Source organism: Esox lucius, chromosome 14 (assembly GCF_011004845.1).
Source record: "Esox lucius isolate fEsoLuc1 chromosome 14, fEsoLuc1.pri, whole genome shotgun sequence".
NCBI classification, from domain to species: domain Eukaryota; kingdom Metazoa; phylum Chordata; class Actinopteri; order Esociformes; family Esocidae; genus Esox; species Esox lucius.
Window position 1 is genome coordinate 3,703,611 of NC_047582.1, and position 26,996 is coordinate 3,730,606.

Sequence of the window (26,996 nt, forward strand, 5' to 3'; positions counted from 1 at the left end):
TTTTGAAAATATTATTGGATATACATTGTTATACATATCTCTTTCTAATTATAATTTTGTTTATATTGTAGGCCAATTTTGTAACACTTTCCTACTGAAAATGACAAGAGAAGACAAATAGAATATCATTTTCAAAATAACATTGTTGATCTGCACAATATATGATGCACAACATAACGGGGAGCTATTATAGTGAATTATAAAGTTATTATAAAGAATCAACAAATCAAATAGGCCTAACCTTAGCTAATAAGGCACATAAAATGTGCACATAAGTGTATGCACTCACAGGTCAGTACCGGTAAGAAATGAAATCTATTTTCACCCCTGATCCTCTGATAAGTGACTTGAAATCTCTTGCCATGGGGTAGGGTGGCAAGATGGAAGCCTTTTCTTACAAAGAAAAACATCCAAGCCCGGCAGACGTTTGCAAAAACAAACATCAAGTCCCCCAAAAGTTTCCCACCTGGGAAAATGTGTTATGGTCTGATGAAACCAAGGTTGACCTTTTTGGCCATAATTCCAAAAGGTATGTGTGGCGCAAAAACAACAGTGCACATCACCCAAAGAACACCATAACCACAGTAAAGCATGGCGGTGGCAGCATCATGCTTTGTGGCTGTTTTTCTTTAGCTGGAACCGGGGCCTTAGTCAGGGTGGAGGGAATTATGAACAGTTCAGAGCCCAGACCTGAATCCAATTGAACATCTAAGGGGTGATCTGAAGAGGGCTGTGCACAGGAGATGTCCTTGCAATCTGACAGATTTGGTGCGTTTTTTCAAAGAAGACTGGGAAAATATTGCCACGTCAAGATGTGCCATGCTAATAGACTCCTACCCAAAAAGACTGAGTGCTGTAAAATATCAAAAGGTGCTTCAACAAAGTATTAGTTTAAGGGTGTACACACTTATGCAACCAGGTTATTGTGAGTTTTTTTATTTTTCCCCCTCAAAGATTTCAGTTTGTTTTTCATTGAATTGAATTGTTCACTTTATAGGTCACATTAAAGGTGGAAAAATTTCTCATTCTTTTTCATCACAAGAACCTGGCATTTTAACAGGGGTGTGTAGACTTTTTATATCCATTGTATGTACTTATTTTCTGTCCTAGTAGACTATCATTTAAATATTAATGGTTAACTGATGTTTCTGTAAGGTTTGAATGCAGGACCAAAGAGTTTGCTTTTAAATGCCACACTTGCTTGATCCTCGAGATAACACTCTACCATATGAGATTAGGAAGAGATTGGAATGTGTTACTAATTGATAAGGGGTCTATTCTTCAGGACTAGTCTTGTTATTCTTGTTGTGTATAGTCACCGTAAGATTAAATTATCTGGCAAATGTTACAAAAGTAGGTATGCTCAGTGTGGTTCACTGTTCAGAATATACAGTATCTCACATTTTTGTAAATATTTGATTATATCTTTTCATGTGACGGCACTGAGGAAATGACACTCTAATACAATGTAAAGTAGTGAGTGTACAGCTTGTATAACAGTGAAAATTTGCTGTCCCCTCAAAATAACTCAACACAAATCCATTCATGTCTAAACCGCTGGCAAAAAAAAGTGAGTACACCCCTAAGTGAAAATGTCCAAATTGGGCCCAATTACCCCTTGTCATTCCCGGTGTCATGTGACTCGTTAGTGTTACAAGGTCTCAGGTGTGAATGGGGAGCAGGTGTGTTAAATTTGGTGTTAAAAATCTAAAATTAAAAACTTTCTATCAAAAACTGATGCAGAAAAATTAATCCATGCTTTCGTTACTTCTAGACTAGATTACTGCAATGCTCTTCTCTCTGGTTATCCAGACAAATTAATAAATAAACTTCAATTAGTGCTGCACACGGCTGCTAGAATCCTAACTAGAACAAAAAAATTACACTGGCTGCCTGTTGGGGATAGTCCTGATTTTAAGGTTTTACTCTTAACCTATAAATCAATACATGGACTTGCTCCTACTTACCTTGCTGAAATGATCCAGCCATGCATACCTACACGTAACCTACGATCGCAACATGCAGGCCTTTTAATTGTACCTAGAATTTCTAAACAAAAAGCTGGCGGCAGGGCCTTTTCTCATAGAGCTCCACGACTGTGGAATGATCTGCCAATTAGGGTTAGAAATGCAAACTCAGTGCAAACTTTCAAGTGTCTACTAAAAACTCATCTCTACAGCACGGTTTATAATAAGGTGTAGCCTGGCCCGGGGGCATGAAGGTGACCAGTGGGCATGATACTGTCCACCCTTGATATCATGCCAGGTGGGCTCTCGTCGCCACTGGGATGCCCTCCCTCCAATGCCTTTCGAGGGAAGAATCACTGGCTTGTTGTTGACTCTCTGTTGCGCACTTGTGCAATTGGGCTGTACACTGCTGGCAATACTCGGCCCTCATTCAGGGGGGTTGCGGTTGGTGGGTGTCCCTTTGGTTGATGCCTGGCAATGTGGGTGGATTGATTTCCTGCCTGTTGGGCCCTGTTCGGGGCCTCCCCCGGGTAGGGCCACAGTGTCGCCGGACCCCCCTGTCTCAGTTCCAAGGCGTTACGCTGCTATATTATTGTGCTGGGGGATATGAGGATTGCACTTTCTAACTTTTCTCAGTCTCCTCCAGTTTTAAATTTTAGGAGGAGATGAGGTCCTGGTCCACACCTGCAGAGTATCTGGTTTGGGGGGCCCGTTGCTGTCCCTGTCCTTGTCCACCTGGTCATACTTCTGACCTAGTCTAAAATCAAATAGCCTCTGGATTCAGCCCAGAGAAATGTATTTATTATTCTAATTGGACTCTTAATATCTCACGCGGCACAGCCAGAAGAAGACTGGTCACCCCTCTGAGCCTGGGTCCTCTCTAGGTTTCTTCCTAAAATTCGGCCTTCTTAGGGAGTTTTTCCTAGCCACTGAAATTCAACACTACTGTTGTTTGCTCCTTGGGGTTTAAGGCCGGGTGTCTCTGTAAAAGCACTTTGTGACAACTGCTGTTGTAAAAAGGGCATTATAAATACATTTGACTGATTGTTTAAGGCATGACCTTAGAACCTGTATGAAGACCCTACAGAAGCATCTGTATAGAATTGACAGTTTAGTGGTATCATATGATCAGACACACAGGGAGGAGGTTAGGCAGGTATGGGTGAGCTGAATTAGACTGGTTAGATAGACCCTAAGCCAAAAGTAGACACACCCATGGTCAGTGGAAAGAGGGGGAGGTAACTTGGAGCTGGTTCATGTTTCATTACGAAAGGATTCATTACTGTATTTTGTTGTCATATATTTTTGTCTGGACTGAGGTTGTACTGAGGTTGTTCACTCATGGCATCACGTTACTGTTGTATTACCTACAAACTTGAAATAGTCTTGAGTAGATTATATTGGTGGACGAGCATCACTGCTATTTCTCCCTTTGTAGTCTGTGATGTGATCCACAACACATGCGTCTGGGGTCTGAGCTGTGGTAGTTAGACTCCAATTTATCCCTGAAGTCTCTTTTTCCATATCTGATAGCTTTCTGTGGGTCATATCCCGGATCTCCTCAAAGTCTCCAGGTCCCTGTAGCTATAGGCGGAGGACCGTGCTCTGAGTTAGCACGGACCTTACCATTAACCCAGGGCTTTAGGTCGGGGGAAAGTCCAGACATTGACCCTCGGTACGACATCATCGATGCACTTGGATATAATTGCTGAGACAGAGTCTGTATATTCATCAATGTCCCCATCGGCAGCATCACAGCAGGGGAAGGCTTTGTAGACGTTTTGTATTTGTGAAAGACAATGGTTAAGATTCTGATCACCACAACTAGGAAAGTTAATGTGCTGGTGGTATTTCGGGAAAACTTCTGCTTATATTTGCCAACAACAATAGCAGCTGCTTCAGGGTGAGTGTCCTCTAGTCCATTTATTACTCCATATAGGTCTTATAGCACGCATGTTTTTCCACCTTCGGGGGTATGTAGATTGCTGTGATAAAAGCGGAGTTGAATTCCCACAGAAGGTAGAAGGGACTGTACCTTTACAGTCTATAGCTCCAGGTCTGGTGAACAATGTGTTGCGAGTACAACATATTTTCCCCAGCAAGAGTTAAACATAATGCAGACCTCTCCACCCTTACGTTTAACTGACATGAAGTTATGTCCTGCTGGTAGATGGAAAAGACAGCTGGGGTGACGCCCAAATCTGGCACTGTAGGATCCAGCCAGGTCTTCAAAAACGCTAGCACACAACAGTTTGCAATGTCCCACTGAAAGCTAATCCGTTCTATATCGTGAAGCGTTGCCCATAGGGGCTTCGCTCCTATTGGTTTACCCCTCTGCCAAAAGGCAGGCACTGAAAATTTAAATATGCAAATCGCACCTCTCATGGCCATCTGCCCAATGGCTATAAAAGAGGTTGTCATACTTTCTTCCGTCTTCCTTCTTTCGTCACAAGAAAGTTTTTAGTATGCAATCAGTGATTTCTACAAAGCCAAGGATGGCTTCACCTACTTCAGCCGCTGGAGCGGCTTCTTCTAGCACGGCACCCTGGCCGCCGACTTCACTGTTGGCCGGCCGATGTAGCGAGCTGGACCCGGCGGTGGAAACACACAAACTATGCTGTGCGTGTCTGGGACCGCTGCATGCTTGCGACGGTGCCATTGAGGAGCCTGTATGCACCGCCTGCACTGTCCTCCCTTTGCAGGTGAGGATGGACAGGCTGGCGAACTTTGCCGAGGAGGTCCCCCTCGCCAACGTCCTCTCTCTCCTCTCTGAGGAGGACTCCTTTCAGGAGTCGGGGTCTGAGGCTGAGGGGACCGGCCCGGTTTGGCTCCGCCCGTGTCGGGAACTGTTCTCCCCTGCTCGGCTGAGTTGTTCCAGCTCTTCCTCTTCGGAGGAGGAGGTCGCACCCCCCAAGGACAGAAGTGTCGACCCCCCCGTCAGTGAAGGAGGACTTCTTCGCTGCCATCTCCGCTGCTACCATCTCCGGCGCCTGCGCATTCCTATGCCGGTGCCCGCGCCGGAGGAGGGGGAAGACCTCTTCGAGGCCACCCACTGGACGCGGGCCCGCCGCACAACAGCGGCACCGGAGGTCCCCTCCCTGCGGAAGTACGCAGAGGAGGCATGGGGGGCAGTGACCCGGGGGACAGTGAAGTCTCACCTCGTCTTCACCACGGTGGGGGGCCGGTTGGAGACAATTAGCAGGGGCATCCCGCCCCTGGAAACTACTCTGGCGTCTTCCTTGGTTCCGGGCCTGAGCACTTGGACCGACAAGCGCCCAGCCCTGCCGTCTGTGAGGGACCGTGTCTCTGCCAGCCTGGCGGAGAAGCAGTGTGCCCTCTCCGTGCAGTCTTTCGCGGCCTGCAACAATGTGGGCCTTCTTGCAGCAGCCGTGGCCGGGATGACTGAGGGTCGCACCTCGTTGTCACCGGCTGAGGTGAGCGAGGTGGCTCGAGCTTCAGCAGCCATCTTGAAGCTCACAAAGGCCAACTACCTCTCGGCTGGTCGGGTGATGGCGACGTCGGTCGTGCGGGTGCGACACCTGTGGCTGGCGTTGACCTCCCTGAAGGAGCCAGAGAAGGTTCCATTCCTGAACGCTCCGCTACAGGAAGACGCCTTCTTCGGCGCCGTGGTCACTGAGGCCCTGGTGCGCCAAAAGAAGGACAGGGAGGAGCGGCTCTGTTTTGGTCCGCTCTTGCCGGTCCCTTCCTCCTCCGCTGCATCCGCTGCCCCTCCTGAGGTTTCGAGGCCTGGAGGTCGACACGCGGGTTCACACGTTACGGTTGGTGACTCAGCTCACTCGCCTGGGCTTTGCGGTGAACTGGAAGAAGAGTGCTCCTCAGCCCAGTCAACTGGTGGTACTCCAGATATCCACAGTATCTATGAGGGCTCGAGTGTCCGAGGTGCGGCGAAAGGCCACTCTCCGGGCCTTGGCCCACGTCCGGCCGTTACGCACATTGTCGGTGTACGCTGTCATGTCTCTCCTGGCCTTGATGTCGTCGGCCCACGTGGTGGTCCCGCTGGGCCTGCTACACATGAGAAGCTTTCAACGCTGGTTCGCCCGCCCACGGCGGCGGCTGGTCAAGGTCCCGAGCTTTGCCCACTGGTGTGAGGACGCGGTGGTTGACCCCCTCAGTTGTGACATGGGCAGTGTCCTGTCGTTCCTGCAGAGTCTCTTTGAGAAGCAAAGGTCCCCTGGCACGCTTAAGGTGTATGCATGTGCGATCTCAGCGTGTCATGAGGGGTTCAATGGAATGTCTGTGTTTTGTCATCCCTTGGTTAAATGTTTTTAGGTCGGGTCCCGCCTTTTCCGGCCAGTGGAAACGGACGTTGCCGCAGTGGGATTTGGCTTTGGTTCTGGAGGCGCTGTGTGGCGCGACATTTGAACCGATATATCAGATACCGTTGAAGATGCTGTCCCTTAAAATGGCGCTTTTGTTGGCTCTTACCTCTGCTAAGAGGGTCAGTGACATTTGTTCGCTGTCGACGCAGCCTGGCTGTTTCGCCATCAACGGCGATGGTAGCAGGGCTGTGTTACTCCCTAAACCGGCCTTTCTGCCCAAGGTGATCAAGGCGTTGTTTCATTCCATGAAGATGCGGGTGTGAGGGAGGAGTGTGAGGGAGGAGAGGTTGCATCGTTTGTGTCCGGTGCGCACTTTGGTACAGTATGTACGGCACACGCGCCACAACTCTTTGTCTGTTGTCGAAACAGCATTTGTCTCACTGGTTGTGTGAGGCAATTGATCTGATTGAGGAGGTACCGGTTGGGTTGGTGCCGTGAGTGCATTAGTTTGGGGCTGTCAGTGCGCAAACGTACGTGCTTGGTGTGAGCGGGATTGAAGCAACTAGGTGTCGTGGTCGTTCCACAACTGAGCCGTCCTGTTGGCTCTTATCTCGTTAGTGAGGTAGGGGACCGCCAGGGAGTACATCTTGGGCTCGCTCGCTTTGCCCTAAACCAATAGGAGCGAAGCCCCTATGGGCAAAGCTTCACAATACAGAACGATGGTTACTTTCGTAACTCCATTTCTATGAGTGGAGCGTCGCCCATAGGGTTCATACCCTGACCGGTCCCTGACTGCTTTTCTCGTGAAGAAAGGAATGTTGGGAGATGGAACAGAGTATGATGACCTTTTTTATAGCCATGGGGCAGATGGCCATAAGAGGTGCAATTTGCATATTTAAAATATCAGTGTCTGCCTATTGGTAGAGGGGTAAACCAATAGGAGCGAAGCCCCAATGGGCGACACCCCACTCATAGAACTGGAGTTACGAAAGTAACCATCGAAAACCTGCATTAAAAACAGACACGATTCTGTAGTGGACTTCACTGCATGGGCTCAGGAACACAGTACATCACTGCATCCACAAATGCAGAAAAGTTCAAACTCTACCAAGAAAAGAAGAAATCATATAAAAACAAGATCCAGCACATTCCACCACTGATTCTGGGAATGAGCTCATTTAAGATGGTCTGCGGCGAAGTGGAAAACTGTGCTGTGGTCTGACGAAACAAAATGTGAAATTATTTTTGGGAATCATGGATGCCGCATCCTCCAGACTAAAGATGAGAGGGACCATGGTTATCTGGCCGAGAAGTGCAAAGCAACATTACAAGAATGAAACACTTTTACAAAAGCTCGAGACAAAATTACATTTTGGAAAAAGAAATCACCTACCATAAAACACAAATACATGGGCTAAACACTTTTACATTTTAGAAAACAAATTAACATTATAGAAAACAAATTAACATGACGCAAAAAACTTTTACCAGTCCCGAAACAAATCTACAAATGATAGATTCTTCCCGGAAAGGGAATGTACCACATACCGGAAGTGACGGCATATTATATTATATACAGCTCCGGAAAAAATTAAGAGACAACTGAACCTTTTTCTTTGCTTCCCAAAAAAGTTGAAAAGCAAAGTTTTGAGTGAGGAACAGAAGCGTTCAATTTGCAGTGGTCTCTTAATTTTAACCCTTCTGTTCCTCACTCAAAACCTTCCTTTTCAAAATCTTTGGAAAGAAAAGAAAAAGGTGCAGTGGTTTCTAAATTTTTTCTGGAGCTGTATGTGTGCCCTACGGATGGGACGATAGACAATGTCAGTACTAATCACAATGGAAAATGCGATTATGACATCGTGGAGAAATTCCATAATTAGGATAATTGTAAATTAGAATAATACTCACAGAAGTGACTTGAAAAAGCTCTGCCAGTCGCTGAAGTGTCCCTGACTAGTTTATTTATTAAGTGGTGCACACATCTCATATCATGTTGTACTATACCACTAAACATCCTCAGCAATGTAACCTATTTTCAATGAAGCTGAATGCCTAAGCTAGCAGCAACCATATAGATGTACAGATGTTCTTGTATTAATGCAAGAAACCCTTCTAATTTTATTGTAAATTATTTTGAAATCACCAAGAACAAGATTTATGCAATGGGAGAAAATCAGCAGAGATTAAAGTATGCTGGGTAAGAGAATAGAAGAATAATCAATTACAATAAAAATCTATATTAAATTCTTAAATGTCGTCATGCGTAGGGTTTGTATTGTAAAGATTTAACAAAAACATTTTCCCCAAATGTTCCACTGCAAGAATGCAATCGTAAATTTTGGCCCATTATTTCCATCAACCTATCATCTGTCTCTCCCCTGAGGAAGCATGAGAATAAACAACTTAGAACAACTTGAATGTGCTTCACTGTCAGCCAAGAAAGTGTCTTCATAGTCAAAGTCTTCATCGGATCACGAAATGTATATCACAGCCAAACTATGTCTGTGATATTTTAATCCGACACCCAAAATATCAGTCCGATTTGTTGTAAAATCAATACCCAATCCAACTGGCATCCGAAGTTGGCCATATCCGATCCGAAATATGCCAGAGATAAGGGTTAATTAGATCTTAATTTTGTCTGATTATTAGGCTATCAGACAAAACATGTCTGAAAGAAAAAAGGGTGCATTATATCCACTAAATTGTTATAACCTGCCTGGCACAAGCACAGGCATTTTATATTATAGCTTGGCCAGTCTCAAATTACTTACGATCTACAGTTTAGTATTTTCATAAAGACATCCATATTTTAAAATGTGGAGTGAGAGTCTGTGTATTATAAACACATCTCTCTCTCTCCCGCTAATTTGTGCGTTTTTATTTATTTGTTATATAGAATATTGCTTGGGCACGAATTATCTGGCCTGTGTACATGTGTAGGGCTATAAAGGCATGTGTGGGGTGTCTGATAGTAGGCTAATAATTCAAATGAACTTCCCTAAAGAGTTACGGTGCTTCTGTAAGTATTTTGTCACCTCACACACAAAGTCAGCAGTGTTTTGATATAATGATTAAGTTTTGAATAAGCTTTCTAATGCTTTCCAATTAATTTACAATAGTACTAACCTAACCACAACAGCATACAGAAAATGCATTTGATCATGTCTCCACTTCCTGCTTGTGCAAATACCTGTTCATTCCATTACTGTGGAAAATACCCAGTTGAAACAAACAAACCTATGATATTTATTCTTGATGACATGTATTTACGAGAGATGCATGCAAACAAACAACAAATTGTAGAACTTACGAACAATAATTATGTTTATATAGTAATTGTTATAATGTAATTGTTAACACTTTCCTACCATTCAACCGACTGAAAGTGACAGGCAAAGACAAATAGAATATCATTTGCGCAGGCCAAAATAATATAGGCTATCTGCATGATCTGCACAATACATAATGCACACAAAATAAAGGGGAGTTATGAAGAAGAATTTACCCATTAAATTGGACTGTCGTTAGCTAATAAGGCACAACATTTTTTAATGCAAATGTGTGCAGCCACAGTTCAATATCGGTAAGAAATTAAATCTACTTTCATCCCTGATCCTCAGAAGGGTGAGGATCTGCTAGCAGGCAACCATATACATTTAGAGATTTACATGTTATTGTATTATTTTACTGTAATGTCTTTTTAAATACCCAAGAACAAAAGTTATGTAATGGAGAATTGTTATTAGGCTGACAGTCTCTCTGTCTCTTAGGTGTCCCCCTCCAAGCTCCACTTAAATCGGGATAATCCTGGCCAGGAAAATCGTGGCATGAAATTATCATGTAGTCCCCCCTAGTGTGCCCACCTACCTGCCTGAAACATCATCTCTTTGCCCCCTACACCCGCTGAGTCCAGGTTGATGAATGCTCGGATCTGATTTGCCCAGGGATGCTGAGTGATGAAGCCATGACTTCCCTTAAAGTGGTGAGAAAGATGGAGCGAGAGAGTTATATAAAAAAGTGAGACAAAAAGACAAAAACAATATTTTTTATATATTTAAAATATTTCATATTCCATATCACATCCTCGAATGTCATTTTAACAAACAAAGGCATATTTGTTAAAATAATAAGAGAAGTTGCATTTTATGACTCTTGAGATGTGATTGTTAAAACCTTTTCATTGTAAATGAAGAAATTGATATTTCCGCCTGTACTGCCATTCTCCATTACAACTGCAATGTATGTGCACTCATGTTGTCAGGATGTGCACAGTGAAGGTATTCTGTATAAAATACACCTGGGAGATTATGAGGAATTAATCAGAATATAGATTGGAAGAAAAAAAAAATTATGCACATCCTATGGTTTCCCAAACATTGTGGATTGATATACATAAGAGCTAGGCCTCAGCAAATATTTTAGTACGTGGTGTCATGAGCCGTTTCCATGTGTCCCTCAACTTCAAGTATGTAAAATACATAATTCCACTGTTTGATGTACATCAGTAATGTTTTTAATGTTATTTGTTTAGTATAGAAAACCATTTTCTACAATAAAAACACAAATATTTGGATCCCATTGGCTGAACTTGGTTAATATTGTGCACTGAGGTTCCATATAGAGGCTTTCCCCCGATTAGGAAATCTGCATACCATTGAAAGGTGAATCTAATTGGCTAGTAGACTTGTCAATTCAACCTGCTTGGAACACTTCGAGTTCACAGTTCACAATGCGAACAAAACCCCATTTCGAATGCGCAAATACGCACATACTCTCCGGACAATATATGATTGGATACCATTCAGTGGCAGAGCTTCGCTTTCTCTCCCATGGGTGAGAACCTTAGCTGTGGACCCCCCACCATCACCAGCCATCGCAAAAGTCTTGCTACCTGATTTCCCAACTAAAAGATAGGCAGATACTATAAGTATTTAATAATCCCTTTTCACTATAAGTTGTGATGCTGCTTCTGTCATTGTAACATCAGATCTATCAATTTTCTCTAGCTTCTACTGCTCAACAACTTTGCTAAAGAAGTTTCTCAAGGGCACATATCAATAAATAATATTTTTATAATGTATTGCTTTTCTTTCCTCTGAGCGGCAGACATATCTGCGTTCCATTTTTAAGTTTTGTTACTTAATTTGACTTTTCAGATGCGACAAAATCCGAAGTTATAGCCAGGGTTGCCAGATTCACTGACAATTTAGGCACAATCACCCGCGGACTCCACATAAAAACTGCACGCTATCATTAAAAGTAGTCCAATTAAGGGGGAAACTGTCCCATCTTGCAACTGACAACACTCCCACGGTCACAGATTGGTCATCATACAAATGCATTATGGAATCATAAAAAATATAGATGTTTATCACTTCAATGTCAACTAAATAATATGTAGCAAATTAATCATAATATAATTTTATTCCACTCGCTATAATTTTTTCAGCCATAAGATGAACTTCTTGGAGGCCCCTGTGATTAGCTGCCTTGCTGCGCACCCATTAAATCTCTGTCTCTAATAACATTGCCAATAGGCTGGTCAAGGTCCTAAGAACCTTCCAATGGGATCCCTGCACAACCGCTTCCGCATTCTCCTTAAAACTGCTCCTGCACTTGTAGTTGTGCCGCTCCCTTATTAAATAATGGTACTCTTTTTTTAAGGTGTTTACAATAGTTGCCTAAAATGAACACTGTTAATCGTATTTGCAAGATGATTTGCAATGCTCCAGCTAGCAAGTTGGAGAAAGGATTTAAGATGTATCTATCGACATACATAAACGATTACGAAGGCACTCATTTTCATGAAATGACGGCTAGTGAAGCTGGTTCGGGGACAGCACAGTTAGTCATGATCCAGACTCATCAGGAATCTCAAATCGCATACTGCATTCTAAAACTACGTACTTCACGGATGATGGTGAAGTAAGTACTGTTTAGTATATTGTAAGCTAGTATGCCAGTATTGGAACCGATTGGGACATACTACCTCATCATACAATTGCATCTCAACATTAGATCATTTTGTCATGCATTAACATGACGCCAAGTTTGAATATTTAGCCAGACACCATTAAGCATTGTTAAACTGACTAACGTTTCTTATGACGTTTCATGGCTTATTAGCCAGTAAAGCCTATTAGGATCTTACTACTTGGAATAGTCGCAAGAATTGAGTAGTTTCGAGCAAGACTGAAGATTACGTTTAAACTGCCAAAGCTATCAACATTCATTGTTCCTTCATTTGTCAATGACATTGATACAAGAACAAGATAACTGACTTTTTCATCAAGTTAAAATATGAGAGAATTGTGGAAACCCATCTTTTACTGCGCAATTATTTGAATCAGGTGTGCTAAATTAGAGTTGGAGAGAACCTATAGGACAGTAGATCCTAGCTGGTCTTTGGTGAAATGCCTGTTGCATACTTTAGATTGGACTGCAATTCAGTGAAGTGGTCCCGGCGTATTTGCACTAACCACTGCTTCTTCACCTCAACATTAAGCGGGAAGCTAAGCATACTAATAGTAGATGCGGTGAACAGAGCAATGTTCTGAATATTTCTTTACTTGTTTCTTAAAAAAGACATTCTTAAATATTTTTCAGAGTCTCAATCATATTTATTTATCTAGCTAAACTTGCGCCGTCAGACATATACAACTAACGCGCACCGGGAAAAGTTGAGTAGTATTACTGTAAAAGGGAAGTACGTCACCACCCTGAGTGCAAGTTGCCCATTTATTTGGTACCGAACTTGAAGCTTTATCTCAAGCACAGACCAAACCAGAGTTTACTTTGTAAAAGGAAAGGTGTTTGATGAAAACTGATTTTCCAATAAAGATGTCGCCTCTGAGATGTCTGGATCGATAAAGTTAATCCCCAGGCAGCCCAAATATATGTCCTTATAATCGGTGGAGTATCCGGCTTCATTGTGAATCAAACTTTTGACTGTTCTTTGGAAAGCTCAATTGTTTTAGCCTGGCACTGATTACGGCCATCTTGTGATTAACCACTGGGGGGGGGGGGGGGGGGTCATAAAACTCTATGCCTATATAAGGTAGTAAGACCTAGAACAGAGATGTTGTACTCTGCTGGAAAGGGGAGGTTAGCCGCTTTCAGAAATGACCATGCAATGATGGATAGGTGGAACTGCTCTAAAGTTCTAATCAATTTAATAAATTCCTTGGATGTAACTAGTTAGATTTAACCCACTCTCTGTGTTTACTACCATACACATTATTACCTTCATTATACAAACTAGTCTCTCTCACCTGTAGCATGTTCTCCTCTGCTCCATTGAAGACAAACACCACCCCATGTTTTAGAGGAGTGGAGAGGTTTGCCAGAGAGTGGAGCACTTCCAACATCACCGCACAGCCCACGGCATTGTCACTCGCACCTGTCACACACATAGAGAGATTTATCTCAATGAGACAACCTGTATAAATGAAGGTTAAATAAATAAAAATAAAAGGATGAGGTCATACAAAGATCATTAAATTCTACACACCCCATTTTTAAAATGCAGCTTTTTTATGTAAAGCCTGAAATCAAGGCAAATTGTAATGATTTCTTTACGCCTTTAAGATCTTTTAATTAACCAACATTAAAGTAAAAAACTAAATGGATAATTTGTAAAAAAAAAAAAACTAAACAGCAAAATAACCAGGCAAGCCTAGATCAGCCAGCCCACGGTTAGAAAGGATGAATGTTGATGTCCCTGGCTGGTTTCGATCGAGGGTATCCTATGTGGTAGATTGTGAATTAAACCATTACACTATTTAAACAGCTGGAATACTACTTTTACCTCAATGTGTTACAGTATGGTCTTGATATGACAACAGTCACATTAAAGACAGATTGGAAGATAAATTGGAAGCTCAAAAGTTTGCATCCCCTTTGACTTTGCCTAATTGATGAATGGAAAAAGGTTTGCATAGTGTACATTTCTACAAATATCCAGAATGGTAATCGCTAGTATCATGTGGTTTTAGCTAATATTCAGACATTCTAACAAAGCGATCTGTACATTTTTTGTGTTCCTATGGGGATCACAAATTGCGTGAGGCAAAAGTAGAGTTGCACCAAAACTGGCCAAAGCTGACAGAGCCATAGTGTACATTTCTAGTGTAAAATTTCAGAAATTATGAAATGTTAGCATTGATTTTGAAAATAATTTTAAAATGTTTTGTTTAAGGATAGTGATCATATGAAGCCATTTATTATCACATAGTTCTTTGGCTTCTTTTTAAATTATAATGATAACAGACTCAATCAAGCTTCGCTCATATTGGTTTAGGGCAAAGTGAGCAAGCCCTAAATGTACTCCCTGCCGGTTACCAACCTCACCAACGTGCCAACATGATGGATCAAGCATAGAACACCGCGCCACAGCCCCGCTTCCATCTCACTCATCCACCGGCACAAACGTTTGCGTACTGACGAACAGACCCAAACAAATGCACACACGGCACCAACCCATCTGGCACCTCCTCAATCAGTAAAAACTGAATCGGAGCATGCGGGGCCAGACCAGAAAAAAACAAGGCGAGTCCTGTGGGAATATACAGTGGGGCAAAAAAGTATTTAGTCAGCCACCAATTGTGCAAGTTCTCCCACTTAAAAAGATACTTTTCATCATAGGTACACTTCAACTATGAGAGACAAAATGAGAAAGAAAAATCCAGAACATCACATTGTAGGATTTTTAATGAATTAATTGGTAAATTCCTCAGTAAAAGAAGTATTTACCTGTATTAATGGCACCTGTTTGAACTTGTTATCAGTATAAAAGACACCTGTCCACAACCTCAAACAGTCACACTGTTATAAGAAAATGGAAGACATACAAGACCACTGATAATCTCCCTCGATCCGGGGCTCCACACAAGATCTCACCCTGTGGGGTCAAAATGATCCCAAGAACGGTGAGCAAAAATCCCAGAACCACACGGGGGGACCAAGTGAATGACCTACCATCAGTAACACACTACACCGCAAGGGACTCAAATCCTGCAGTGCCAGACGTGTCCCACTGCTTAAGCCAGTACATGTCCAGGCCTGTCTGAGGTTTGCTAGAGAGCATTTGGATGGTCCAGAAGAGGATTGGGAGAATGTCATATGGTCAGATGAAACTCGTCGTGTTTGGAGGAGAAAGAATGCTGCATTGCATCTAAAGAACACCATACCTACTGTGAAGCATGGGGGTGGAAACATCATTGACGACTGATCCGTGTAAAGGAAAGAATGAATGGGGTCATGTATTGTGAGATTTTGATTGAAAACCTCCTTCCATCAGCAAGGGTGAAGATGAAACGTGGCTGGGTCTTTCAGCATGACAATGACCTCAAACACACCGCCCTGGGAACGAAGGAGGGCAATTCCAGCGTTATGGACGTGCCATTTGCAGTCAAAACATAAAATATAAATTCTCAGAAAATGCATTTAATACCAATATATTTAAATGTCTGTTTATATGTCCATACTCCCTTAATAAAGGAGTACAGACATTATAAAAATATCAATCTACACATGCGTTTTATATTTAATATGAGGGAAATACACATGCGTTATGGACATGACAAAAAAAAGACGCGAGTTTGTGGGAGACAATATACTTTGTTGAAATTCTGTGAATTAAAATGCACAAGCCAAAATAAATAATACTAGCCGAATGGATGAGTGTCGGCTCTCTATAGAACATACATTATTTATTTTATTTTAGTTAAAAAAAATCCATTTATGAGGAAAAACGGACGTTACGGATGTGACTTCTTTCCGTTATGGACGTGACCGTTCCGAAATCATCACTTGGCTGACGCTGGAAAACTTGAACAGAGACCTTTTTGTGTGTCTCTTTTTATTTGAAACAACAAACATCTGAGACATCAGTAAGGTAAGTCTGCACAATTAATCAAATTTAAACTGAAATCACCGTGTTATAGATTAGTTCACGCATATCTCTCATGCTGCTAAACTGTAACCGGCATGTGAGCATGTTCAAAACTCAATTCGGGCATGATATTGCTTGCTTGATAATGTGTTTTTATCATCAAGGTGTTTACTTTAGACCCCGAAAGATATGGAATTGATAATGCTAAGATACATATTCATTATATATGCAGTTTATCATATCGATATTCTCCGGAGTTAAGAGCACTGGTTTCCCCTCAGTCCCGTCAGTGAATTGAAACGCTGTCTGATTGTAACAGTGTGTTGGCCTGTGTCTATATAGAACAAACAGTCTGGAGAGCGTTTTTTTTTTTTTTTTGCATGCAAAAAAGCAATCATGTCACAATGATCGCAATATTATGTTTTGTGTCAAACTAATCGCAATGTTTATACCCGTTTTGCGTTGTTGAATGCGCAATCGTGCTTTAAAATAGCCACATTATTGCAAAATTAGCCAATGCATTGAAATAATAATTGAAATGTTATTGTCTTAAGTCAAAATCACAATGATTACTTCATTTCATTAGGCCCGATGGGTTTTTGCCACGTTTATATTGGTTTGGATGTCAGGAGGATCAAGACGATCTGTGTGAAAGAGACGCCCAAAATACTTACCAATTACTGCAAATAAAGTAGAGATTTTGTCCAGAAATCGCAGATCTACAATCACCACAGAAATAACTGCCTTTGACCACAGAGGGCGTGCGCGGGAAAGAAAGTGAGTCATCACAGAAGGCGCGTCTCATATTTCTCTCTCTCTCTCACACACGCACACTCCATGGTACTAGTATTAATTGATTTCTAAAAAGTTCTGATGTACAGTAATAGAGATCAATTTAATATATGTGTGGGGTTTTTTTAACAGTAAAATGATGAAAGACCAAGGTGAGTTTGACTTCTTTCCACTCCATTTCAAGCAATAGATCGATTTATATTGTAAAGTTGATGAATTTATCTTTTCGTATTGATTTAATCAGAATGCTTCTTGATTGCCTTTGTTATGTGTCATTATATTGCTTGAAATAAATAAATAAATTAATTAATTAAACAAATATAAGCTGGTCAAATCATGCATGATTTAATGTGAAGCGTCCGTAACGGTCACGTCCGTAACGCATAATTAGGTTGTTTAGAGCAATTAAGTGAGATGATTTGTCAATCATAACTAGAATGGACATATTTTGGCTTTGTACATAAAGTTTCAAATTAATTGTAATAATAATGATTATACAATCTAAACTTATTCTTTAAATCGTTACGGACGTGACACAGAACTTAAGCGTCGTGACTTCCTAAATATAGCCTTTATAAATTTAAAGGGAAATGCAGTTATAACAAAGTGAGTGTATTTATATCTCAGTCATGCCCCCATCTTTCTGCAAAATCCTTACTATCAACATAAAGTATAATTAAAGGAGTCTTTGATCCCTCTTTTTAAAGCATGAAATAGGTTTGTATAAAAAAAGCAATTTTAGTATCTGTGCACACCTTATCTGAGGTGAATAAACAGAAATTTCCTTAAAATTTACATGACAGCACATCAATACAATAAAATACAGATACAAATGGACAACTTAGAAAGGGTTTTGATTTTTTTATGTTAAATTAAATTTTTCACAGCAAGGTTGACATTTGCGTGGAATTGCCCAGGAGTGGCTTTGCAAGAAGCATTTCAAGGTCCTGGAGTGGCCTAGCCAGTCACCAGATCTCAACCCCATAGAAAATCTGAAAAGAGTCGAAAGTCTGTGTTGCCCAGTGACAGCCCCAAAACATCACTGCTCTAGAGGAGATCTGCATGGAGGAATGGGCCAAAATACCAGCAACAGTGTGGGAAAACTTTGTGAATACTTACAGAAAACATTTGACCTCTGTCATTGTGTGAGGTTTGCGCATCGTTCCGCATTCAGCTCCTCCCTGTCACGCTCCTCACCTGCCACCGTTACACTCATTTCCCGATACGGATGAACGCAACCAGCAATCCAGATCCCAATCACCAGAATACTGAACACCTGTGCCCTGTTGGCCTCTCTATTTAGCCTGTTCTCTGCCTCCACTCAGTTGTGAGGTATTGTTCGTAGTGGACCTGCCAAGCCTTTGTATCGCTCATTGCCTTTGCCTTTTGACTCCCAGCCTGTTGTTCTCTCCCTTCCCGTTCCTGTCTTCTCTCGTTATCCAGAAACTGGCGTCCTGACCTGCCTGCCTGCCCCTTGGATTCTCCTACCGCCTAACCCTGCCTGTACTGTCGCTTTTGTGGACTGATCACCTGGTATTCCAACCTGCCTGCCTGTCCCTGGATTCTCCTATCGTCTACCCTTGCCTGTACTGTTGCCTTCGCGGACTGATCATCCGGTATCGTGACCTGCCTGCCTGCTTCTGGTTTCTCCTCTTGGCCGATCCCTGCCTGTACCTTTGCCTACGTGGACTGATCTCCTGGTTTCTGAACCTTACTGCCCGTCTCTACTGTTTTTGCTCCTGCCTGCCAATTAAGTGAGATGATTTGTCAATCATAACTAGAATGGACATATTTTGGCTTTGTACATAAAGTTTCAAATTAATTGTAATAATAATGATTATACAATCTAAACTTATTCTTTAAATCGTTACGGACGTGACACAGAACTTAAGCGTCGTGACTTCCTAAATATAGCCTTTATAAATTTAAAGGGAAATGCAGTTATAACAAAGTGAGTGTATTTATATCTCAGTCATGCCCCCATCTTTCTGCAAAATCCTTACTATCAACATAAAGTATAATTAAAGGAGTCTGATTGACAAATCAAAGCCAAAATATGTCCATTCTAGTTATGATTGACAAATTGAGGCAGGCAGGTTGGAATACCAGGTGATCAGTCCACAAAAGCGACAGTACAGGCAGGGTTAGGCGGTAGGAGAATCCAAGGGGCAGGCAGGCAGGTCAGGACGCCAGTTTCTGGATAACGAGAGAAGACAGGAACGGGAAGGGAGAGAACAACAGGCTGGGAGTCAAAAGGCAAAGGCAATGAGCGATACAAAGGCTTGGCAGGTCCACTACGAACAATACCTCACAACTGAGTGGAGGCAGAGAACAGGCTAAATAGAGAGGCCAACAGGGCACAGGTGTTCAGTATTCTGGTGATTGGGATCTGGATTGCTGGTTGCGTTCATCCGTATCGGGAAATGAGTGTAACGGTGGCAGGTGAGGAGCGTGACAGGGAGGAGCTGAATGCGGAACGATGCGCAAACCTCACACAATGACAGAGGTCAAATGTTTTCTGTAAGTATTCACAAAGTTTTCCCACACTGTTGCTGGTATTTTGGCCCATTCCTCCATGCAGATCTCCTCTAGAGCAGTGATGTTTTGGGGCTGTCACTGGGCAACACAGACTTTCGACTCTTTTCAGATTTTCTATGGGGTTGAGATCTGGTGACTGGCTAGGCCACTCCAGGACCTTGAAATGCTTCTTGCAAAGCCACTCCTGGGCAATTCCACGCAAATGTCAACCTTGCTGTGAAAAATTTAATTTAACATAAAAAAATCAAAACCCTTTCTAAGTTGTCCATTTGTATCTGTATTTTATTGTATTGATGTGCTGTCATGTAAATTTTAAGGAAATTTCTGTTTATTCACCTCAGATAAGGTGTGCACAGATACTAAAATTGCTTTTTTTATACAAACCTATTTCATGCTTTAAAAAGAGGGATCAAAGACTCCTTTAATTATACTTTATGTTGATAGTAAGGATTTTGCAGAAAGATGGGGGCATGACTGAGATATAAATACACTCACTTTGTTATAACTGCATTTCCCTTTAAATTTATAAAGGCTATATTTAGGAAGTCACGACGCTTAAGTTCTGTGTCACGTCCGTAACGATTTAAAGAATAAGTTTAGATTGTATAATCATTATTATTACAATTAATTTGAAACTTTATGTACAAAGCCAAAATATGTCCATTCTAGTTATGATTGACAAATCATCTCACTTAATTGGCAGGCAGGAGCAAAAACAGTAGAGACGGGCAGTAAGGTTCAGAAACCAGGAGATCAGTCCACGTAGGCAAAGGTACAGGCAGGGATCGGCCAAGAGGAGAAACCAGAAGCAGGCAGGCAGGTCACGATACCGGATGATCAGTCCGCGAAGGCAACAGTACAGGCAAGGGTAGACGATAGGAGAATCCTGTACATTAATAAATCGACAGTTGCATTTCTGCAATTGGAACCACACAACCCCGGTCTCGGTGTTCATGACACATTGCCAACAAAGGGTATATAACAAAGTATTGAGGTTAACTTTTGCAATTTACCATATACTTATTTTCCACCATAATTTACCAATAAATTCATAAACAATCCTACATTGTGATTTTCTGGATTTCTTTCCCTAATTTTGTCTCTTATAGTTGAAATGTATCTATGATGACAATTACAAGCCTCTCATCTTTTTAAGTGGGAGAACTTGTACAATCGGTGGCTGACTAAATTCTTTTTTGCTCCACTGTACTTTTTACTATTGAGTGTTGAAACATTGTACCCATAACATCAATCAATCAAATGTATTTATAAAGCCCTTTTTACAACAGCAGTTGTGTAAACACAAGTGCGCAACAGAGAGTCAACAACAAGCCAGTGATTCTTCCCCTGAAAGGCATTGGAGAGAGGGCATCCCAGTGCCGGCGAGAGCCCACCTGGCAAGACAGCAAGGGTGGACAGTATCAAGCCTACTGGTCACCTTCACGCCCCCAGGCCAGGCAACACCTAATTATAAACCATGCTGTAGAGATGAGTTTTTGGTAGACACTTGAAAGTATGCACTGAGTTTGCATTTCTAACCTTAATTGGCAGATCATTCCACATTAGTGGAGCTCTATGAGAAAAGGCCCTGCCGCCAGCTGTTTGTTTTGAAATTCTAGGTACAATTAAAAGGCCTGCATCTTGGGATCGTAGGTTACGTGTAGATATGTATGGCTGGATCATTTCAGCAAGGTAAGTAGGAGATAGTCCATGTATTGATTTATAGGTTAAGAGTAAAACCTTAAAACAGCCCAAACCCTAACAGGCAGCCAGTGTAAGGACGCTAGAACAGGAATAATGTGTTCACATTTTTTTATTCTAGTTAGGATTCTAGTTTTATTTATTAATTTGTCTGGATAACCAGAGAGAAGAGCTTTGCAGTAATGTAGTCTAGAAGTAACGAAAGCATGGATACATTTTTCTGCATCAGTTTTTGATAGAAAGTTTCTAATTTTTGCAATGTTTTGAAGATGAAAATAAGCAACTCTTGAGACGTATTTTATATGTTCTTCAAAGGAGAGGTCAGGGTCAAGGGTAACGCCAAGGTTTTTTACAGTTTATTGGGATACGACCATGCAGCCGGTGAGGTTCAAAGTGAGATCTGCTAACAACGCTCTTTGTTTCTTGGATCCTAAAACATTTCTGTTTTCCTTGAGTTAAAGAGCAAGAAATTCTCTGTCATCCACTTCCTAGTATCTGAAACGCATGCTTCCAAAGTAGCTAATTTAGGGGCTTCTCTATGCTTCATTGAAATTTATAACTGTGTGTCATCAGCATAACAATGAAAGTTTACATTGTGATTTCGGATTACATCGCCCAGAGGGAGCATATATGGTGAGAACAATAATGGGCCCAGAACCGAGCCTTGAGGAACACCAAAGCATACCATTAACTTGTCACACTAACAAACTGATATCTTTCAGGTAAATAAGATTTAAATCAGGCTAGAACATGTCCACGTAGCCCAATATGGGTTTCCAGTCTCTCTAAGACAAGGGAGTGATCTATAGTGTCAAAAGCAGCACTAAGGTCAAGAAGCAACAGGACGGATGCGGAACCTTTGTCTGAGGCCATTAGAAGGTCATTTGTTACCTTCACGAGTGCAGTCTCAGTACTATGATGGGATCTGTAACCGGACTGGAGTATTTCATAAATGTCTTTAGGATGGCATTCAGTTGTTGGGAAACACATTTTTCTAAGATTTCTGAGAGGAATGGGAGGTTCGATATTGGCCTATAATTGTTTAATATGTCGGGATCCAGATTAGATTTTTTTTTGAAGAGGCTTAATTTCCACAAATTTTTGTGAGTTTGGTACACATCCGGAGTAAAGGGAGAAATTTATTATGTTCAGCATTGGCTGACCTAGCACAGGAAATAGCTCCTTAAGTAATTTTGTTGGAATCGGGTCTAGCTGAGAGTTTGTGGGTTTAGAACTCATTACAAATTTAGTATAAGAAAAAGCCTTACTTTAGCTTGTGCTTAAGCTGAAACTATATTGCAAGCAGTGGAAAATAACAGACACGCTGTGGTTAAGCTTGGGCGCAGATGATATTAGACTGTCGAGCATATATCAAGGGTGTTATGTTTTTTTAATTTATGAGGAACTGATCGGGCCTGAATCAATAACACAACTTCAGTTGCCGAGCATAAGGGTGTAAGAATAGATAATCTTCAAGAAAACAGACTTTTCGGACACACCGGACAGATGGAACGCGCCTAGAGGCTGGGACCAGCCTGTGCGCCAACAATAGGCTGAACAAGTCTAACAAGTCTAAACCGCGTTCAGCCCCATTCTGATAGGCCTGCAAGGAGCAGGAACTAGCACTGTCAGAATGTATATAAGAAGATCTTTGTCTACAATAGTTAGTTCTCTGCTTACCTTGTAGTGAACCCATGTACATGAAGATTGCATTTATTATACTTATTAAAGACTTCGTAAAATAGCATTTGTCTCTAGGTTATACAGGTGCTGGTCATATAATTAGAATATCATCAAAAAGTTTATTTATTTCAGTAATTACATTCAAAAAGTGAAACTTGTATATTATATTCATTCATTACACACAGACTGATATATTTCAAATGTTTATTTATTTTAATTGAGATGATTATAACTGACAACTAATGAAAATCCCAAATTCAGTATCTCAGAAAATTAGAATATTACTTAAGACCGATACAAAAAAAAATATTTTTAGAAATGTTGGCCAACTGAAAAGTATGAACATGAAAAGTATGTACAGCACTCAATACTTAGTTGGGGCTCCTTTTGCCTGAATTACTGCAGCAATGCGGCGTGGCATGGAGTCGATCAGTATGTGGCACTGCTCAGGTGTTATGAGAGCCCAGGTTGCTCTGATAGTGGCCTTCAGCTCTTCTGCATTGTTGGGTCTGGCGTATCACATCTTCCTCTTCACAATACCCCATAGATTTTCTATAAGGTTAAGGTCAGGTGAGTTTACTGGCCAATTAAGAACAGGGATACCATGGTCCTTAAACCAGGTACTGGTAGCTTTGGCACTGTGTGCAGGTGCCAAGTCCTGTTGGAAAATGAAATCTGAATCTCCATAAAGTTGGTCAGCAGCAGGAAGCATGAAGTGCTCTAAAACTTCCTGGTAGACGGCTGCGTTGACATTGGACCTCAGAAAACACAGTGGACCAACACCAGCAGATGACATGGCATCCCGAAACATCTCCAAACATAGACAACTATACCGGGATGAAGACGCTACTCGTCATCCCAGGGACCACCCAGAGACAACAAGTCCGCGCCCACATTGAACTTTCCGGGAGAGCCCAGTAGTGACATGACCTAGAGCACCGACAACGTACGCTCTAGGTTGGACGTGATCCAGAACTTGCAGAGTCGCCTCTCCCGTGCATCCAAAACACGCGCCCTCATCGATACTGTGGATAACTGGTGCCCCAGGAACACCACCAGTTGACTGGGCTGAGGAGCGCTCTTTTTCCAGTTCACAGCGAAATCCAAACGAGTGAGCTGAGTCACCAATCTGAACGTGTGAACCTAAGCCTGCTCTGCCGAGTGCGCCAACAACAAAAGGTCGTCCAAGTAGGCCAGAAGCCTGACCCGCTCACGCCTCCACGCACTTTGTGAAAGTGCATGGGGCCAGCGCGTAACCGAACAGAACCCTTGAGTACCTTGTGTACACCTGGCCCTGAAACGCAAAATGCAGGAACTTCCTGTGGCGAGGCAGAACCGGGACATGGAAGTAAGTGTCCTTCAGATTTAATCCCCGGGGTGCATGCACTCCAAGAGTTTCATCGTTTAGTGAGCATGTGAAATGGCCTCTTCGACACGCATTTGTTCAAAATGCACAGGTCCAGAATAGGGCTCATTCCTGGGTCTTCTTGGGCACCAGGAAGTAAGGGGAATACAGCCCCTTCTCCCTCTGCCCCAATGGGACTAGTGAGAACGCCTCCTTTTCCAGAAGGTCCGCAATCTCCCCCTGGAGGGCAGTGACCTTCACTGGGGACATCATCACCGTTCCCATGATCCCTGAGAACGGAGGGGGAGGGCAGTGAAACTGCATGCGTAACCCTTTCTCAGTGTTCTGTCCAACCAGTCAGCGTGCACAGACAACGCCATTCTGAGTAAAACAGAGAGAGTGGTTGAGCGCGCAGCTGGAGAGATGTGGCAAGCCACAGATCATACGTTTCAACAGCCCGATCACCGCGGGGGGCCGTCCACGAACAGCCACCCCACCCAAGGTGGGGCCAGCCCGAAAGAGAGAGACACATAAGGTGACACACACAGGGGAAGCACATAAGGTGACACATACAGACATATAAGGTGAAACACAGGGGAAAATGTCAATTAAAGGTGAATTTCCCACACCTGTGGCTTTTTAAATTGCAATTAGTGTCTGTGTATAGTCAATTAATTTGTTAGCTCTCACGTGGTTACATTGAACCGTCTAGTTACTGACCCATGGGGAGCAGAAAAGAACTGCAAAAGACCTGTGTAACAAGGTAATGGAACTTTATAAAGATGGAAAAGCATATAAAAAGATATCCAAAGCCTTGCAAATGCCAGTCAGTACTGTTCAATCACTTATTAAGAAGTGGAAAATTCGGGGATCTCTTGATACCAAGACAAGGTCAGGTAGACCAAGTAAGATTTCAGCCAAAACTGCCAGAAGAATTGTTCGGGATACAAAGAAAAACCCACAGGTAACCTCAGGAGAAATACAGGCTGCTCTGAAAAACAACGGTGTTGTTTCATGGAGCACAATATGATTTTTATTTTTTTTTTTACTTTTATTTGATTGGGACAGTGCATGTTAATGAACAAAACATGGAGTACATGTATGTAAAAATGCCGGATTATAGCCAAGGGCTAATTTCCATCCGTAGTCCCACGAGCTAAGATCACACAGCTCACAAAAACATTGCAAAATAAAATTTACATCTACAGTCAGTTCATAAATTTGCTAAATCCTATATACAATATTCACACAAAACTACATTCAACTTCACAAACACTAATCCATATACACATTACAAAGTAAAACATTTAAAAAAGGATAAAACATATACTAATGTGTGCAACTTTGATTTTCCCATAGCCATTTCTTCAACTGGACTTTAAAAGAGCTATATGTAGTACATTCTTTTAATGTTAGAGGAAGACTATTCCACAGGTTCCCACCCCGGACAGACAGGACCGTCTGACCGAAGGTGGTGCGCCTGTGAGGTATTATCAAGTCTCCTCTGGTAGAGGCTCGCGTGATCCTCAAAGAATTTTCTTTAGATTTAATAAAGTCCTTCAGAGGTGGCGGAGCGAGGGAGTGAAGGACCTTGTATATCAAACAGGCCATTTTTAAATTAATCATATTTAGAAAATTCAATAGTCTATGTTTTTTTAAAACTTGACAGTGGTGGTGGGATAGCGGTTTTTTATCTAATGTTTTTAATGCCTTTTTATATAGGCTTTCTATGGTTTTAAGTGTTGTGGGGCAGGCAAGAGACCAGGTAGTCAAACAGTAATCAAAATGAGAAATAATCATTGAATAAAAATATGTTTTAGCAGCACCCATAGTTAAATTATTTCGAATGTGCCAAAAATTTAGAAGATTAAATTTGACAACCTTTGCTACTTTTTTTACATGACTTTTGAAGCAGAGTGTTGAATCAAGGACTACCCCAAGGTATTTAAATTCTGAGACCAGGTGAAGTTCCTCTCCATTCAAGAAGACATTTCATCTGCTTACTTCGACAAAGCGTTTTGAGAAGTACATGCACACAGTTTTTCTGGTGTTCAACATGAGGCATGAATTTTTGAGCCAGTCCTGCACATAGGATAGGGCTGTAGTGAGATCAGCAGCTGCTTGTTGGATGGTTTTTGCTTGAGTGTAAATTACTGCGTCATCCGCATACATCTGCGAGAAGACGTTTGGGCATGAATTTGGTAGGTTATTGATAAAAAGAGAGAACAGAACCGGCCCAAGGACAGACCCCTGTGGGACACCAACTCCAGAATCTAAACAGGGAGATTTGACACCATCTACTACCACGTACTGTGTTTCCAGATGAGCCGTCAACTTTCTGACTACCCACTTCTCTGCTATTTTTGATATGACGGGAAGTATGCTGATAGGTCTATAATTAGACATGTCTGTTGTAACACCTGATTTTAGTATTGGTGTCACTGCAGCCACTTTCCAATCTACAGGGACTATAGAATGGTTAAAAGACATATTAAGAAGATGAGTTATTGGACGTATTAGATGATCCTTGTACTCTTTATAAAAATGTGTATTAAGGCCAAATGCATCAAGAGTTTTTGAATTTTTCATGCCAACAATAATTTTTGTTACTTCATAGTCAGAGATTTCATAGTCAATTAATTTTGAATACAGGCTGATGTGGATCAGAGACATTGTCAGAACACAGAGATGGATCAAAATGCTGCGTAATCTCTTTCACAGAATTTATAAAGAAACTGTTAAAATTGGTGACTATGGAAAATGGATCTTTAATAATCGAGTCATTAATTTGAAGC

At 41.8% G+C, this 26,996-nt stretch overlaps 1 protein-coding gene across 4 annotated transcripts in view; it reads right to left on the reverse strand.

Moving 5' to 3' along the window:
* The window catches only part of LOC105007905 (endoplasmic reticulum metallopeptidase 1), a 194,510-nt gene that overhangs the window by 100,696 nt on the left and 66,818 nt on the right, over positions 1 to 26,996 (reverse strand). For all 4 annotated transcript variants that reach the window (XM_020053476.3, XM_020053477.3, XM_020053479.3 and 1 more), the window contains 2 exons: positions 13,522 to 13,649; positions 10,118 to 10,223 (listed from right to left, as the gene is read on the reverse strand). In XM_020053476.3, the coding sequence (XP_019909035.1) occupies positions 10,118 to 10,223; positions 13,522 to 13,649 (234 nt within the window). The remainder of the gene's footprint in view (positions 1 to 10,117; positions 10,224 to 13,521; positions 13,650 to 26,996) is intronic.